This window comes from Corticium candelabrum, chromosome 14 (assembly GCF_963422355.1).
Source record: "Corticium candelabrum chromosome 14, ooCorCand1.1, whole genome shotgun sequence".
NCBI lineage: Eukaryota > Metazoa > Porifera > Homoscleromorpha > Homosclerophorida > Plakinidae > Corticium > Corticium candelabrum.
The window spans coordinates 5,842,265-5,859,530 of record NC_085098.1 but is presented as its reverse complement, the minus strand read 5'-3'; the positions used below and the strand labels follow the sequence as shown (position 1 = coordinate 5,859,530).

The window sequence follows — 17,266 nt, the reverse complement described above, 5'->3', positions numbered from 1 at the left end:
CGCGCTTCGCGCGCACTCTGGTCTGGAAGTTCGAGGCTAGTCCAACCTACTCAAAACTTCTATCTGTGCATGGATGGCCCGCTATCAATGTACAATATTTTAGTAACTACCTGAAGAAAAGAAAAACCAATAAAAAATGTTGCAGGACTAGACACGTGACCGATAGTCTAGTCACGTGCGCACTGGTCAGATAAAAACAAAAACAGAGAAGTCCTGGAGGCAACAAAATTACGCTGAATAAATAAATTAATAACATACACTAATTATTATACAAAAAATCTTGACATGTGTGTAATATTCAACACTTTCTCAAACGAGCAATTTGACATCGAATTACTGCTTCCCAGTCTTCACCTTCTTGAAGCAAAATCGATTTCATTGGATGATCCTGCAGTGCAGCGACAGCCAAAAAACACGGAGCAACAACTCCAGCTTTCGCTGCTACTGCAGTATACTTACCAAGAGTAGCCGTAGACAAGCAGACAATAGGAGCTTGTGTTACAAAGTCGAGTACTCCTTTTCGTCTCTCATCGGTGAATTTCCGAGCTGCAGAGATAGCCACAGCAGTCTGAGGGCAAACATCATAATCATATCGTGTCTTAACTTTGTTAATTACACAGAGTATCTCTCGTTCAGACACTGACGAGCTCCACATAATTTTTTGAAGAGCAGCCAACTGAAACGACGTCAACTCCATCTTTGACTTCGATTTCCAATCTGACATCTGCTCGGCTATTAACTCTGCACTGTTTGTCAGTAATGCGAGTATTCGTTCCATGTTGCTCGGTGATCCAGTTTCAATAGCACTCGCAAACGAAGGCAGTATCTCGCGTGGTTGCTGAATTGTACCCGTTTGGATCATTCGATGAATGACATCGTTGTGATTCACACCAACGATAAATTTTATCGGAATGCCCATCAGGCGAGCAATTACACCGGCTGCTAGATTGCCGCATCCTCCTGTTGGAACACTAAACACGACTTCGCTTCCAATCTCTTTACAAACTTTGAAATAACAGGAGAAAAAATGAACGACCTGCATGAGGATGCGGCCGATATTGACCGAATTCAAGCCCATTAAATTATGGCGTTCAACCAATTGTCGGTCGTCAAACAGTCGTTTCAATACAGCATCATTGTCTTCTACTGACGACTCTCTTGTTGCATACACAGTTACATTCTCTGCAGCAACGGTACCCATCTGCAGTTCTTGCACTCGATCGACTCTGTCTTTTGGATACAGCATGATAACATTTGCACAAGTTGAACCGGCTAGACAATGGGCAACAGCACCACCCGTATTTCCTGCTGTGGACACCAAGACTGTGGCACATTCTCCTCGTTTTGCGAGAAAATAATTCAGCAGTTTTCCTACCAACCCCAATGCGATGTCTTTGAACGAGCCAGTCGGTCCATGCCACAGCTCGGCAATTTTCAGCTCTCCCACATCGACAACACAAACCACTTCTGACAAATCAAACTCGACAAAACTCGAATCAATAAATTCTAGCAAAATTAATAAAACAAACTTTAATGAAAAATTTAGTGTAATTAATTAATTAAATATAGAGATATATCTAATATATAAAGCTCAAACTGTCTGTGTGTGTGTGTGTGTGTGTTCGCGTTTGGCGGCCATGTCTTTTGTCCGTTCGCAACGGAAATCGGCAAGCACACTTGGCACGCACAGAGGAAGGTTTGCGTAAAAGAATTTAAAAACTTATGCACCGGGTCCCCTCTCGAGGGATCGACCCCCGCGTAAAATTTCTCGATGACGCAACCGCTACATATTCCAGTTCATTCGAACACACGCCCACACCAGTCCTGTGTAGACTGTATGCATCGTCGTCCTTCGCAAAGCTTCGAGCGATCGAATATCTATTGCCAACGAGACTTACTCTTCTAGCGCTTTCATTTCTCTCCAAATTCTGATTGCATTTGCACCGAATCCAACCTACACGTTTTCTGCAGCAAGCGCTACACGGGGAGTGTGCCGATTTCGTTCGAAACAAGCGCGAAGAGCAAGATTCGAATTAATTCAGCATATCCGGGACCTCGCAACAAAGATTGCACGTGACGTGTCCACAGACCTACCTTTACACTACAGTATCTTGCCCGTACGAAAGATACTGTACTAGTGTACTAGTTATTAATAAATTAAACTTTATTCTTACCGTACAACGTCTCTCTCGGTATCTCGTCTACTGTTGTAAACAGTGATATGAGCCTTTTGCACAACTCGACGTACGAAAGAGAGCTCCAGGAGACTAGAGTCGAATGGTCAACAGATGGGATGGTATCTGGCAACATCAGTCCTCCATCGGCTGCAAAGCCAGATAACAAAGCGTTCTGAAACGTCTGATGGACCACTACGCCTCTCGTGCTCGAATACAACATAACAAAAGTTGTGATCAGAGTCGCACGCTATTGGACAATAGAATCACGTGCCTACATAATTCGCGCAGACTCTGCCTGCTTGCAAAAAACAACTCACATCCACATTTAATTAATGGCAAAATAGAGCATTTAGCAACAACTGTCCGGCAGACTTTTGCTAGACTAGACCTACATAAATAAGTTAATTAACATAGTTAACTAATGAATTGAAAATTTACAATAATAATTAATTCTGTAGCAACAAACGATATTGCAAACTTGATCACTACATCAATTGCAGACGAGCTCCAACGTGGCCCACCATTACGAGTATTAGAAAGTATGAAAAATAGTACACCAGCTAACAGCTCTAACTAACATATCAGTACAGCATGATGACATGGCCTAATAACGGCCAAAAAAGATTGGTGCCAGAAATGGCTCCTATGGGTTCTTTGACAAGATGCTGGAGACTACACTACAATTGAAGTGATTACCTGAGACCATCATGAGTGTCGACTACACAGTAATACAACGAAATTCTCATGTCGAATACAATTTGGACCTCTTGGCTGGTACACCTTCTGTGGTATTACTACGTTTGGAAGCTGTAACAGCCTACAAACTCATGTTTTTATCTCAAACTGGCATTGACACTGTTCTTAAGTAATCTTGACTCTCTGTTACCCAGCAGTCTGATACAACCGCCCTAAGATAGTCATGGTAATCTGCCTACATTAACGCCGTCAGATTATAAGAATCAAGCAAAAGTCACAATTTATCAGTGTTTCTCTCGCTGATGAGAAGAATGGCTACAAAATGAGTTAAGAAATTGAAACAAAGCCATTTCGATGTCCACGCATGTGCATAAACATAGACATGACAAAGTGCATGCCTTGGCATACAAGAGATGTTCACAAGTAAACAACAGCCAGTAATGCAGTAAGAACGGCAAGCAGATAAGAACTCGAAATCACACAACACAACGAGAACCGCAATACACCCTGTCCACAACACACACACACACACACACACACACACACACACACACACACACACACACGCACACACACACACACACACACACACACACACACACACACACACACACACACTGCAGAATAGCTGGATACTACTTGTCTCCTCGTTCTCGAGTTGATCGAGCTGAAGGTGTCACTACAGTTCTAGACTCTCTAGGCTTTAAATCCCGACCAACTTCTCGTTGCTCCTTATTTGGTTCTTTCAGCTTCTACATGTATGACACAAGTGTTTCTCCTTATTAACAAGACTAAACAACAATACTAGCATACTCTTCTATCAGATGATGGAGTACTACCGGTTGTAGGTTTGGTGATGCGTATTATTTTCGTATGCTGCAACAGTCAACCAAATGCCTACCAAATATCAAGAGCAGCAATGACTTCAACACAACAGACCTTTGACTTGTCATCCGTTTCGGTTGTCTTCATTGCTGCTTCAGACCCAACACCAGCGTCTGTGTACAACACATATCTCAGTCTTGTAGTCTCAACACGATTGGCAAGTCAGTCACTTATTGTGTCGCCGTCGATTTTGTGACGCTTTGATTCCTTTTCCTTAGAGTCACCATTCGTTTCTTTATCGCGATCCTGACCAATCAACAATTCATCTCAATGCACTACACTGTGCCATACCAGAAACGAGATTGCTCACCCGTTTCCGCTCAGATGGCTTTGAAGCAACTACTTTCTCTTTGTCTCTGTCTTTCTCACGTTCCTTGTCTCTGTCTTTCTCTCCTTTGTCTCTTCCGCTGTCTCTACTTCCGTCTTTCAAATCAGAAAACTAGAAATCACAAAAGTCACAAGCAATGAAGAGGATCAACACAGTTTACTTTTGCTGTAAGTATACGAAACTACTAACTTTGTCTATCCTATCTCTGTTTCTGCTTTCAATGTTTTCTTGCTGGGAAGTTCCTTCCTAAATTCAGAATGTGAAATAGGAAACTTGAGCATGCACACGGTGACTGATGACAACAGGAGAAAATGTAAAAAATACATTGTCCACTACCTTGCCTGTCCTGCGGCGTTTTACCTCTATAATAGAAAAGCCATTGTTATGAGTAAACAAACCTCAATATTACCAGACTGTAAAACTACATGAAAACAGACAATTGACTAAACATTTAACTAAATTTAATATTCCAACTAAGAGTGTGTTACAAAAGTCAACTGATCAACTTAAATGCTTTACCTCTATCTTCATCATCATTAGTTTGAGATGATTCTCCAGTTCGTGGCTTACGAGATGTAGAGGTACTCGTTGTTGTAGTAGATGTTAACTTTGGACTAGCCTTCGCCCTTTCCTGTAATCTTCCATCCTCTCGTTCCCCTCGTTTTGCTGCATTACGAACCTCTTTTGCATCACGAGGCTCTCTGGATATCGTTGATGATGCCTTCGCTTCTTTGCTCACTTCTCTACCACTATCATATGTTGTTCTCTGTCTATCTCCAGACCTAAATAATCACATAAGCACAATCATAGAGTCAACTTCACCTACTCTGCTGTTTCTGTTTGTCTATCTGTCAGAGTGACTGACCACTGACTGACTGACAGTATGTCCATGTTCTTAATAAAGAAAGCATAAATACCACCCAGAAACTAGTACAAGCTTGTGACTGAAATGCATTTCGTTATCTATCATTTTGTGGCCACCCACTACGCCACAACATCTCCTCCCTTCATAGTCTTGTCATCAACATTGTAGCTACATACCACAACGCAAACAAGTCCTTACTCTGCCTTTTCCTCTTTTGCTCGTAGGGGTGACTTTGCATGAGTACTAGGTGACTTGGAGCCGTCTTTCTTTGAAGCTACAGCACCAGAATTTAGCAAAGTGGAAGATACTCGACTCGATGCTCGCTTCTCTCCTTCACTAACGACGTGCTCTTTCTTCACAACTGGCTTTTTGTCAGGCTCACCAGATGACGCTGGAGAATTCACTGCTGAAGTCTTGACTGGACCCGGAGACCGTTGAGATACAGCTGGCTTCTCAGATTTCTCTACAGGTTTACTAAAAAACAAACAAAAAATCACAAAAACTGATACCATATGATTTATAGTGCAAGTGCACAACAGAATTTAGCAAATTTCAAATTTGTCAAATCATGGCTGATAACTTCTGATGTCATTCTGAATAAATTAGAATTATAGTTACAACGTGCCTCTACAATTAATCACATACATGCTGATCTACGATTTTCAAACCAAATCAATCAACTACAAGCAGCTTACCTTGCTGGCTTGGGTTTCTCGATTGCTAATGATTCAGAAATAGGAAAGAGTGCCAACAATCAGTTGAACTGGCTCGAGAATAGCAATAGAGATGCGCAAAATGCGCTGTCTTCCATAACTGATACCTTGTGAAGTAGATGATCCACCATTGACCTTCACTGCAGCTTCAGTCTCCTGACACAATAAAAAGACATTCACATCCAAGTCACATTATGTAACACAAACAGCAAACTACAATCAAACAAAAGCTAATCCACAATATTTTCATACCAACTTCACAGTCTTTCAAAAGCGAGAATAGTCATTACAATCATTAATCAGCAATTTAGTGACTTGATCTAAAGCATGCTAGTACTGTTCTACCACTGTGTTTCTAGCAGCCACATCAGATGTATAGTCGGGTTCATGTCATACATCACCAAGGCTACTGTACAGTTTATCGACCAACATACAAACACAAACATGTAACAACAAATGTCTCACCATTGCCTTAGTCTCATTGCTGCTGCATATCCGCTGGGTATGCTGCAGTAGCAAGATTCATTAAAGGGTCTTGTTGATGCTAACGACGAATATGATGTAACAAGTTGTAGCCTTACAGTGACTTCCTTCTCAGGTTTGAGGTGGAATTCAGATTCAGCAATATACTTCACTTGACGATTCTTAATCAGACCAGCATACCTAGTAAAACATACTACAGTGACAATATAATGCATATTACCATTCTATACTGTGATCTAAGTCAAAAGGCTGATAAAATTTTGAAACAAATAATTTAAACATTCGCATATCCCACATAAATGGAGTGGACGGAGAATACCAACTGAACAGACTCTAGACACCACACAATGCCTCGATCCTAGTACTCTAATAGTAAATATTGAAATAAAAACTTGAAACGTTTAATTTTGTTGCTGTCTACTGTATGTATCATTTCCATTGAAATAGTTGAAATGCATAGTGCAACTCCATATGTCACTTACCCTATTGCTAGGGCATAAAGATCAGGCCTCTTTTCCTTCTCTTGCTCCCGAATTGTCTCAATACGTTTTTCCAGTGCTTCACCAAGATTCTGCACAATGGGATAGTAGTACAGTATCTGAAATGAAGCAGAACCTCTCTAGTAACCACTACTAACATACTTAACCAAAATATATACCTTGGTTAAAACAAGGAGAGCGTTACGTATTTGTGTATAATCTCTTGACTCGAGACAAGTAACTAGTGACTAAACAAAATTACAATAAAAACGAATGACATGACTGGTGGTTTGTGTGTCTGTCTTGTTAGTGCATCTACATTTGTCAGTATACCAGTCTCAACATCACAAAATCCAAGTAAAAGTTTAATGCATACAACAAATTCAACCAAATCCATCTAGTAGTTATTTGTCTGCCTGCCATGTGCTATGTAGTTAGTCAATCTTGGATGTCTCAGTCAGTAGACATGTACCTTCGTCAGTCTGAAGTGCCACTTGAAACAAATGTGTCTATAGTTTTCATATTCCAGGTATAGACCAGATGATGCATCTTTACTTGGGTCAGCTCGAATCATCGAGACAAATCCAGGATACTTGTTACACTCCTAATACAAATGACACAAAAAACTGCAGTACAAAAACTCAACCAAATTGTGCTATCATCACCTGTCTGTAAAGTTCTTTGGAATCATGCCACCGCATAACCACCTTTAATGTGCAGCACAAGAAGCGGCCTGTAAAATACAAAAGTATCATACAGCAAAAATTTGCAAACAGCTACTGCAATATAAACGTTAGATGTTTAAAGGAGACTACGATGGAGTGATGGCGTTAGAATACATCCTACATCGCACGGTAGTATTTGGATCAGAACAGCGAAAAACAGCCAGACCATATTACAACCACACTAGTCAACCCCATTAGAAACAAATGTTGCTATCCATGAAAAGCCTAAAAGCCACAGTTCAGACAGACTGGTCTACTCGCATGTGTGTTCCAGTTCATCATTTTAAAGAAGCAGTAAAACTCATGATGCCAAGCGTTATGTAAATCTTATAATCTCCATCCTAAATAAAACAAAATTACTTGCCATTAAGTTCATACCATATCGGCTAGCTTCATTTTCAGTGCAACAAGTGATTGTCCTTGCAACGTCAGAAAAAACCTTCATACACAAACAACAAATTATGTTACATATTAAAACTGCAAGATTCTATAACCCATTGAAATACAAAATGTGCTCTTTTATTACAGCATAAAGTATAAGCAAAGTGAAAAAATTCTGTTTCCTTCTCTTATTACTAAAATGGTGTGCCAAACACATTACCATTAGTTACCATTGGCAACTAACAAAACACCACACAAAATTCATGTCACTAGTAGGAAATTCAGCACAAGCCCTGCTCTTGTTAGAAAAAATTTGTGTACGTGATAGAGCTGTCTGGTTTAGATTTATCTTTGGAAATGATGTGCACCTCCACTGTACACTTACTTACCCGATCATAAAATAAAAGAGTAGAAAAATTTGGTGTCTTCAACATGTGCAGTGTATGCACAAATTTGCCGCAATAAACAGCATCCAGTGCTGTAAAACAACACCTAGGAAATATGCAGAGTTGTAAAAGTTGAGTAATCATTCGATTTTTCTGAGACCCTGCAACAGACAAACAAGACTCAATACAGTATCTCCAAACAGACACACAAACAAACAGAAAAAAAAGAAAAACAGACACCAACAGACAAGCAAACAAACAAAAGAAAGTAAGCAAATTAGCAAGAAAATTAAAAGACATACAAACTATACAAGCTAACTCATGCTATGTCATATATAACTCAATGCCAAACTTACGATTATTAAACCATGCATCCTTTTCGTGTTGCAGTCGTGCAATAACTCGATCGTGATTTTCCTGTTGAGCTGCAAGCTCATCTTGTAACCGCTTGATAACCATGTCACAACGCTCTCGCTCTTTCTTCTTCTTACTTGAAGTCTGCAAAGGTATTATCCAATAAATGTTAACAAACCATCTAAATATGTCAGAAACTAAAAGAGAAATGCTTAGAAAAAGGAAAGAAGAGAAGCAAATGGCGAAGATAGAAAAAGACAAAGACAGACAAGCAAGTCGAAGCAAGTGAGCATGTCAGATTAACAAAAAAATAAAGCACAAATAACCAGAAATTGTAGTAAACATTATGAGTAATCGTACCAGTTCCATATTGGCATCTGCTTCGTCAGCTATAAGTCTCAATTTTCCAATTTCTGCTTCATAGCACTCCACCGGTACTCGCAAGTCATACAGTGACAGCGTCCAGAAGGCAACATAAAGCTGTGGACTATCAACAGCACATGAAAATTTCATAAACAATATGAAATGAAAGCTCATGACACCTAATGTCAGCCCAAACGTTGGCTGGATGTAAACCTCTTGCACTTGCCCATACACTCTGCATAACCATGTCAACAGACTGCACATAGAACTAAACAGAAAGCACGACAAATCAATGTTCTCATGTAATACAATAAGAAACCAGATACACAAATGCACATTCTTATGTTATGTCTTATGTATCACTTCTTGATCACTAGTGACTAGACAAACTTTGATAAACTGACATTATTCAAGATTATATGTATATATATATATATATTGAGATGACATGTGACGCTACATCATCATCGACATCATGGTGTAGTTTTATTGAGCTAACTGCAATCATGTAGATTTGCAAGGTGCAGTTACTAAATGTAAGCATGCAGTAAACAATGGGTGTGGTTGTGGTATACACAAGCCTATACGTCTTTTTTCCTTTCAAAGCATGTGGCAACCCTGCTAACATTACAAAAAATCTACAAAGCTATGAACTTTAGTCACAACCAGCACAACACATCGATCGACTTTTAATGCACTGAAACAAGACAAACCTTGTTTAGTACATCTTTTGTCTTAGAGGCTTTCCTGTTGCCCTCGGCATTCTTCAATTCATCAAACTTTGCCTGGCGCCCAAACAAACGTATAAAAAGTTAACAACTGCCAAAGTGCCAGAGATCGTTGCTGACATTAATGCTATGAGTCAGTGTTGGACGTGTCAGAAAGAACGCAACATCGGGCTGCATGTAGTACTTCACAGACAATGACTGAAGATCAGGCATCCGATGCTGATAATCTTCAGGACTCAAGTGAGTCGCAAGAAAAATGCCAAACTGCACTAGCGTATCTTGACACTACACAAAATCGTTGGTTATATACTCAACAAAATCACTGAAAAGCAACATACCTATGAATACAAACAATCAGAGAAATATACCGTATTTCCTCGTTTCAATGCCACCAGACACACACAGACACACAAACACCCACCCACCACACACACACACACACACACACACACACACACACACACACACACACACACACACACACACACACACACCATTTTGGCACTATGTGCTTTTGTACAGTGTGGTTAATTAAGGAATAAGATAAAAGCCATGAAATTCCTGAAAAATTGAAAACATCACTAATAGCCACATTTCTAATTCTGATTCGGTTGCTTCCTCCACAGCTAAATTTTCAGTTGGCAACTGCTCTCATGCATCAGTTACACATGCTGCAAACTGTCATTAGAACTATAGCTATCAGTGATGTCTTCCTTTGCCATCTTTCAGGGGACTGCACAGCTTCTACCCTATTCCCTAACTACACTGTACAACTGCACATAGTACCAAAATATTGTACGTAATAAGAGCCAAGGTGTTGCATATGAGGGAATGCAGTGTTAGCAAAAACCAACAAGATAACCAGATGGACAACACAGCTAACAAGACTAGCAGAGCCACGGAGATTGTTTCTTTCATCAATACACTCTACTACGTCACAAACTGCCAGATTCCAGACATCAAGCAACAATGTACATGACGCTGTATGCCTCTATTGTAAAGAATGTTTGCTCTACTCAAAGACAGACAGACAGACAGACAGACAGACAGACAGACAGACAGACAGACAGACAGACAGACAGACAGACAGACAGACAGGGGTAGACATCAAACCTGGTCGTAGAGTTTCCCTACAAGTTTCACATGTTGCTGGCATCCTTCTTTAAATATTATACTATTTCGTTGTTGACCCATTAGCAGACACAATGGCACACCGAGATTATCATCAACTAGTGAGTCACGCAGCCGCTGTGACGACTTCTTTGTATTTCGAACTTGAGCAAAATAGCCAGCCTAAACGACACCAGCCACAAATACAAAAACAATCAATAAATACAAACACTTTGATCAGGAACAAGCAATCAGCCCTAGAATCATCGGTAAGTTGTACTGCATGCAAGTACCATGTCATTGAATTCTATGGCCACTATAAAAGACAAAAAATCACTTTGATGTTAGAAAGAGTCTAGAAACTAACGAATTACTTTACGCGGGTGTAGTAATCAAAGAAAAAAACAATTTGACAGAAACGTCAAAAAAAAGAAATATAAAAGCAAGCGACCCTGACGGGATTCGAACCCGCAATCCCCGGCTAAAACTCCCGGACTCATGACACACGACCGGAGGCCGATGCCTTCACCTTTAGGCCACAGGGCCGACATCAAGAATTTCTGCTAATACGGAAACTTAAAGTGAGAACGACAGCTAACCTCAGCTTTCAGAAGCTCTCCTCCAGAAAGAGCTTCTAACTGTTGATCTGTCACCTCCTCTGAAGTCTCTATTCCCGCCATGCGCTGCACAACTTCTTTCAAAACCATCAGATCAAAACTAAACGAAGAAAAGTCTGAAAGTTTGAACACTACATTGTAACAACCACATGTACCTCTTGCCAGCCTTCAACTGATTGGCAACATACTGCAGAAGACCAGCCAGCTCAATGGGATACTTGCGGAAAATGGCGCCACAGAAAGTAGCTAGGCCTGTAGAATGTTAGACATGTGTATTACAACTGTGAACATGCCACACTGATGGGCACAACAGAAATTGGTCTTGACCTTGCAGCCACATGGACATATTCGTATCTTCATGTTTCATTCGTTCTTTATCGGGACTGGCCAAAGCCTCAATCAGACAAACTGCAGAAAAAAACACAGAGAAGTCGACTACAATCAACGACAAACTGATCCTTTGCAGCATGAACTAAATCGACAAACTGCAGCAACAGTATTGTACAACTTACATGACAGAACGTCATATGCCAGTGGTGTCAAATACTTCAGTGAGTCCACAACCGGACCGATGAAGTTGTCATAGCGCTGGATCTGAGAAAGCAACTAGAACACAATCATACAAAATAATAATCGTGACTACAATCTCTTGGTTTGCAACAGTTATTGTACGCCATACATAATCAAACAAAATAGTTGGATTGTTGTGACTCTGCTTTCCTAGTTGTCTCCCTGAAGGCTTGACATTCTCCTTTGACAGCCGTCTGCACAAACCCCAATGTTTGCCTTTTACAAAAACATCACAAAAGGAGTATCTCTTACTTCATAATGTACTTTGCCCTTTCCAATGTCACAGCTTTAGAAAGGATCAGTGGTGGATGGAGTGCATACAACTCATTTTTCCACTGGCCATACAAACAATATCTAGAAAACGCACAAATCACAGCCCATACTACAGTCCACATCCCTTCAACTAATTAATTAATTAAAAAAGGAAAGTAAACAAGCTAAAAAACAGCAAGTAATCTTGTATAGCTAGTGCCCACATGTAAGTGAAGAAATCAAATGAAAGAGTGCAAGACACATCCAGTCAATACAAAATATCACCACATACAAAAGTGATATATTCAAGAACACATCGTCTCTCCCAAAATACTATAATAATGCTATAGGGTCGTCTCCTGCTCTTACCTCATTTGATAAGGCAAAAGCCTTAGAAGAGACCAGAGTTCTTCTGCCAGACCACAGTTGCATTGCAGCAGTGACAATGCAGGCAATAACACTTGGTCGACGACTTCAACAACACCAGACCACACAGCATCCTGACATGACAACATCAAGGTCAAGGTTAGTTCTAGATATTGAGATACAGATGTCTCTACTATTACAATCATACATTACATAGTTTTGCATGTACCATAAGCAGTCCCCAACAGACCCTCTTGGTTAGTCCACTAATACATTGATTACTCTAAACTATTGAAGTTACCAAACGTGCTTCTGTTTCTACCGTAATTGTATAGTAAAATCAAGTCACAGCATACGATCATCTGAATTCCTATGTATCAACTTCATATGAAACCGAGCACACCCCATGCCATGCACGAACTACCATGCACTTGTGACACTCAACTCAAATAATGCACAGTCAGATAATACACATATGTGAGAATGATGCACAACACGTGCAATAGACCTCTGACAGTGTGAAACACTGGTAACTTAAATATCTTACATATTCTTTTGATTTCATGTCGACCATGGTGTACTCCTTAAGAAATGTGCTTCCTACTCGTACCACCTTCAACATCAACAACAACGTCAAAAATGGCACGCCGACTGCCTGTTCACGAATCTCTCAACTGACCTTTGCAAACAGCAGAGGATCGACAGCAATATATGGTCCCAAGCAAAGTAGCATTGGAAAAATATGGACGGGAAGTTCTGTGAATGATGTCAGCTGCGGCACTCCATGACTTCCAGCACTAGACAACGCTGGATAAACACGACCACGTGCAGCCACAGGAGCAAACCTACAAGAAGTGAAATTAGACAAAATCCATGCATGCACTATGTATATACTGTAGAAACAATACTTCATCAAGACAGTTTTAGTTCGTTCATTCACCCCAGTATACCAGTTTAGTTCCAAACAATGGTTCCATCATGTATTTTCCAAAAATTCGTAAGTAACTAAACGCCCGTAGACAGATAATATTGATTCCTCAGTCTAGTTAGATTGATTAATTAATTAATTAATGTTGTCTAGTACTATTACCAGAATGATGCATACATAAGTGGTTAGCATCCGCAAACAAAAATTGAACAAAACTCACCGTAGCAAGCAAATGAACTACACTTATAATGTTCACAAAAATTCTGAAGACTACGATACATTCAACCTCAGTACACACCAGGCAATAAAAGAATAATGATTTTTACTAAGTTTTGAGAGATCTGGTTTGGGTGCGTTTGGATACACTTGATTGGGCCGCCATTTCAGGTCCTTTGCATCCCTACATAGGGAGTGCGGTACTGAGAAATCAGCTGTGACATTCAGTGTATATGACGGCAGAAAAGCAAAAGTGTTAACAACACTAACTCAAATGAACAACACAACTCATGTTAATTAATTTATTGCCTGTATTACCTCTCACAAAACAATATCTAGTGCAAATGCTAGCACACATGCTAGCACGCGTGCGTGCGCACACACACATACACGTGCACACACACACATACACGTGCACAAACACACACACACACACACACACACACACACACACACACACACACACACACAACACACATGCACATAAACACACACACACACACACACACACACACACACACACACACACACACACGCGCGCGCACACACACACACACACACACACACACACACACACACACATTGCAACCAGAGTATTGCTACTGAAACAAATACGCCAAATAATCAATAAACAAACTTTGTACACAAGTAAATAAACAGAAAACTTGACAACTCACTGTCTGTAGAACAGCTCCAAAGTCATGTGTAGCACACCACAGAGAGCTCTTGATACTGACGGATAACTTGTCACTGAATACGGAGGAAGTCTGTCTATAATCGCCTTTGCATGTATCCAGTCACCGACAAGAAGTAGAGCTTCGCACAACATGAACTTCTGATTTGGAACTTGTGTCTAAACATCAACACATCAGCTGACTATGTGTAAACCCAGTAAAGCCAGACCGAGACTCTGCTGCAGTCTGATGGCTCAGTCAACTACGTTACCATTGCAGATTATTTTAAGTAATTAATTAACGAAGCCATGCGTTCATTCTGTACTAGAGTTGAAACATGTCTCACAGCTCTAAACAATTAAAACCCCATAAACGCTGCCTATAATCCATGAACTACATATGTATATCACACAGAAAAATGCCGACTGCAGATACAGTATTATTACACATTCGTTGCAAAGCAGTTTCAAAAGGACATGAACAATGCGATGCCAACTAGCATGACAAATTACTGTCTCAGCGTTCCAGCCCACAGACACAATTTCAATTATGAAATTAAGAAATTGACCATATGAAACAACAGCCAAAACCGGAGTAAGCATACAGATTGGTGTAGTACCTTGACTTCATCTGTCTCCATTGGTTCTTGACCATCTTGGCCTTCAGAAGCTCTCTCCTGCAAAGAGATCGTGATGGTGCAAATCCAATACAAATCAAATATGCCATACATAAACACCGACTTGTATCACTCTGACTGACAAAGATAAGCAGATGACAAAAATAATGTAGGCACAGACACACAGATGGACACACACACACACACACACACACACACACACACACACACACACACATGCACGCACACACACATGTACGCACACACACACACACACACACACACACACACACACACACACACACACACACACACGCACACACACACACACACACACCAAATAGACTTACAACCGGATACATCAGAAATGTAGCATCTAGTGTAATAGAATAGCCATCAAACCGTTTACTATCATCACTGTAACGTAATTTAATAATGCAACTAAAAGCAACGACAAAATTATATGGTCAATAAATAGAAAGCACACACACTGTCTAGTCACCGAACACTATAGATGTGCAGCATACGTGTATAATATATGTTTTTCTCTTACACTAAGCAGCACAGTTCCCATCTTTCTCGCTTTCTCTTGAGCACCACTCATCACCTTCCTGTCGAGCTCCACAATTTCTTCATCACTTGGAGTCAACTAACACAAAACGATTCAATCACTGACCAAGAGCAAACAAACAAACAAAAAAGAAAATATCTAGATAACTGTACTAACAGATTGCATTGACATTTCAATAAGATAACATCCAAAAAGGCAACAACAACAACAACAATGAATAGAGAAGCACATTACAGTGCTAAGCCCTTGGCCGGTGTATGTAATCACATATCTCGTCACTTGATAATGTTTTGCATACTGAGGTTTAGCCTAACCCACTCATCTCTGCTACGGTTTCCAATGCATTCGTTTAGCTAAACAAAGTGCAAAGCGTCTCCAGACTTGAGTACTTACAGATCAGCCGCTTTGTCCGACAAACAGACACACTGTCATAGATAATGCATGTTCCCCTTTGCAAATTCCTGTGGAGCACCAAATTTCTGTTGAAGATGACACTAGCGACTTTTGCAACAACACCGCGGCCACTCAGCCACGCACACCGAAAACCCAAGCTGTCAGACTGCAGAACCACTATGCAGAAACACTGTGGAACAGGCAAAATGTTACAAGTCAGGTACAGCTACATGTACCGCATGGCGCCTGAATCGTCGCCTGGTTGTTGGTGGGAAAAACATGCATGTGCAAATGTAGACTAGGCGTTGTTTCTATGTGCTGAACCCTTTGTAAAGCAAAGGACTAAACACCATGTAAATGACAGACGCCCGATAACCGAATTCTCGTTAGTAGCTACCAAACGATAGAGGTGGAGCCTTATGATGACATCATGTTCGTCTATCAATCGGTAATGACACAACTTCTCGTCTATTGGTTGGAATAGCTTCACTTGCATCTGCGCTAATCGAGTATAAATATGGTTGTACAGTTGCACGTCTACTATACCCTTAGCCCGCATATTCGGGCTTCGGGTAACAATGAAGAGAAGCACTAAAGTGCTAAACCCTAGGTGCCGAGAAATTGACCCCTATCCAATTCCAGGTACTTTGGTAGTAACCATATTCGGTTAGAGACACGCCTTCGCTCACTAGAACACCAAATGACAGATTTTAGCCTCAACAACAAGGCACAGATACTACACCAAACAGCTGCTGCACACGACCTACTAGCAAGCATGCACATACTAACACCACATGCAGGTCACTAGACACAAGCATCCCAACACTTGTTTATAAAAGTGGCTGAGAACAGGCAATCTATCATCAGTTCGGTGTCTGACTGACTTGCGTCGTTTTGTCGCAGGTTCACCTTCTCTCTGTTCATTATGACGTTGAACGTACTCGTAAGTCAGTAATCAAAATTGGAACCTCCTGCATGAATCCGCCTACTAGTTATCAAGCTGCAACAACGATATGTTGACATCACACACAACAGCTACTGTAACCTTAGCGCATGCGCCCAGAGTTAACAACATAAAAAGCACACAACAACACTTTAACAATAACTGCATTTTTACTGCAATTGGTCACCTCCTGAGACCTCGTTTCATTGAACCACAAACTCACTCCACAATAAACCAAATACATTAAGAAACGTAAAACTGCTATTAACGCTTACATGACTGTAGAGCTGGTTCAATAAAATAAAGTCATTCTGAAGAAGGAGAGCAGCCATGTGTAACAGCGATTCAGGTGGTTGCAACGAAGAGTCCTGTCAAAAGACACAACACCGTTAAAAAACCCAAACCACACAGAGCTGCACAACAGTAAATTTGCTGATAACAAACCCT

The 17,266-nt window shown here is 40.5% G+C and overlaps 2 protein-coding genes and 1 non-coding gene across 3 annotated transcripts in view; all 3 read right to left on the bottom strand.

Annotated features, from left to right (window-relative positions):
* Positions 1 to 77: 77 nt before the first annotated feature.
* LOC134189870 (threonine synthase-like 2) lies at positions 78 to 2,558 on the bottom strand. Its single transcript, XM_062658264.1, has 2 exons — positions 2,175 to 2,558; positions 78 to 1,506 (listed from the first exon to the last, which is right to left on the bottom strand). Exons 1-2 carry the CDS (start codon positions 2,395 to 2,397, stop codon positions 299 to 301), a joined length of 1,431 nt encoding a protein of 476 aa, XP_062514248.1. The 5' UTR covers positions 2,398 to 2,558; the 3' UTR covers positions 78 to 298.
* Positions 2,559 to 3,026: 468 nt separating this feature from the next.
* The window catches only part of LOC134189869 (THO complex subunit 2-like), an 18,138-nt gene continuing 3,898 nt past the window's right edge, over positions 3,027 to 17,266 (bottom strand). Inside the window, exons 7-45 of the mRNA XM_062658263.1 lie at positions 17,095 to 17,187; positions 15,466 to 15,561; positions 14,916 to 14,972; positions 14,300 to 14,475; positions 13,158 to 13,323; positions 13,026 to 13,091; positions 12,482 to 12,612; positions 12,113 to 12,214; positions 11,970 to 12,054; positions 11,803 to 11,896; positions 11,618 to 11,698; positions 11,446 to 11,542; positions 11,273 to 11,390; positions 10,677 to 10,856; positions 9,684 to 9,848; positions 9,549 to 9,620; positions 9,015 to 9,103; positions 8,833 to 8,959; positions 8,475 to 8,616; positions 8,122 to 8,279; positions 7,730 to 7,790; positions 7,292 to 7,359; positions 7,099 to 7,230; positions 6,806 to 6,874; positions 6,630 to 6,745; positions 6,246 to 6,327; positions 6,130 to 6,171; positions 5,772 to 5,820; positions 5,647 to 5,671; positions 5,150 to 5,425; positions 4,606 to 4,868; positions 4,423 to 4,448; positions 4,276 to 4,332; positions 4,069 to 4,197; positions 3,929 to 4,004; positions 3,813 to 3,871; positions 3,687 to 3,749; positions 3,510 to 3,625; positions 3,027 to 3,188 (exon numbers count right to left, since the gene is read on the bottom strand). Of these exons, the coding sequence (XP_062514247.1) occupies positions 3,158 to 3,188; positions 3,510 to 3,625; positions 3,687 to 3,749; positions 3,813 to 3,871; positions 3,929 to 4,004; positions 4,069 to 4,197; positions 4,276 to 4,332; positions 4,423 to 4,448; positions 4,606 to 4,868; positions 5,150 to 5,425; positions 5,647 to 5,671; positions 5,772 to 5,820; positions 6,130 to 6,171; positions 6,246 to 6,327; positions 6,630 to 6,745; positions 6,806 to 6,874; positions 7,099 to 7,230; positions 7,292 to 7,359; positions 7,730 to 7,790; positions 8,122 to 8,279; positions 8,475 to 8,616; positions 8,833 to 8,959; positions 9,015 to 9,103; positions 9,549 to 9,620; positions 9,684 to 9,848; positions 10,677 to 10,856; positions 11,273 to 11,390; positions 11,446 to 11,542; positions 11,618 to 11,698; positions 11,803 to 11,896; positions 11,970 to 12,054; positions 12,113 to 12,214; positions 12,482 to 12,612; positions 13,026 to 13,091; positions 13,158 to 13,323; positions 14,300 to 14,475; positions 14,916 to 14,972; positions 15,466 to 15,561; positions 17,095 to 17,187 (4,035 nt within the window). The 3' untranslated portion in view covers positions 3,027 to 3,157. The remainder of the gene's footprint in view (positions 3,189 to 3,509; positions 3,626 to 3,686; positions 3,750 to 3,812; positions 3,872 to 3,928; positions 4,005 to 4,068; positions 4,198 to 4,275; positions 4,333 to 4,422; positions 4,449 to 4,605; positions 4,869 to 5,149; positions 5,426 to 5,646; positions 5,672 to 5,771; positions 5,821 to 6,129; positions 6,172 to 6,245; positions 6,328 to 6,629; positions 6,746 to 6,805; positions 6,875 to 7,098; positions 7,231 to 7,291; positions 7,360 to 7,729; positions 7,791 to 8,121; positions 8,280 to 8,474; positions 8,617 to 8,832; positions 8,960 to 9,014; positions 9,104 to 9,548; positions 9,621 to 9,683; positions 9,849 to 10,676; positions 10,857 to 11,272; positions 11,391 to 11,445; positions 11,543 to 11,617; positions 11,699 to 11,802; positions 11,897 to 11,969; positions 12,055 to 12,112; positions 12,215 to 12,481; positions 12,613 to 13,025; positions 13,092 to 13,157; positions 13,324 to 14,299; positions 14,476 to 14,915; positions 14,973 to 15,465; positions 15,562 to 17,094; positions 17,188 to 17,266) is intronic.
* Trnar-ccg (transfer RNA arginine (anticodon CCG)) lies at positions 11,121 to 11,219 on the bottom strand. Its single transcript has 2 exons — positions 11,183 to 11,219; positions 11,121 to 11,156 (listed from the first exon to the last, which is right to left on the bottom strand). It is a non-coding gene; the product is annotated as a tRNA-Arg (tRNA).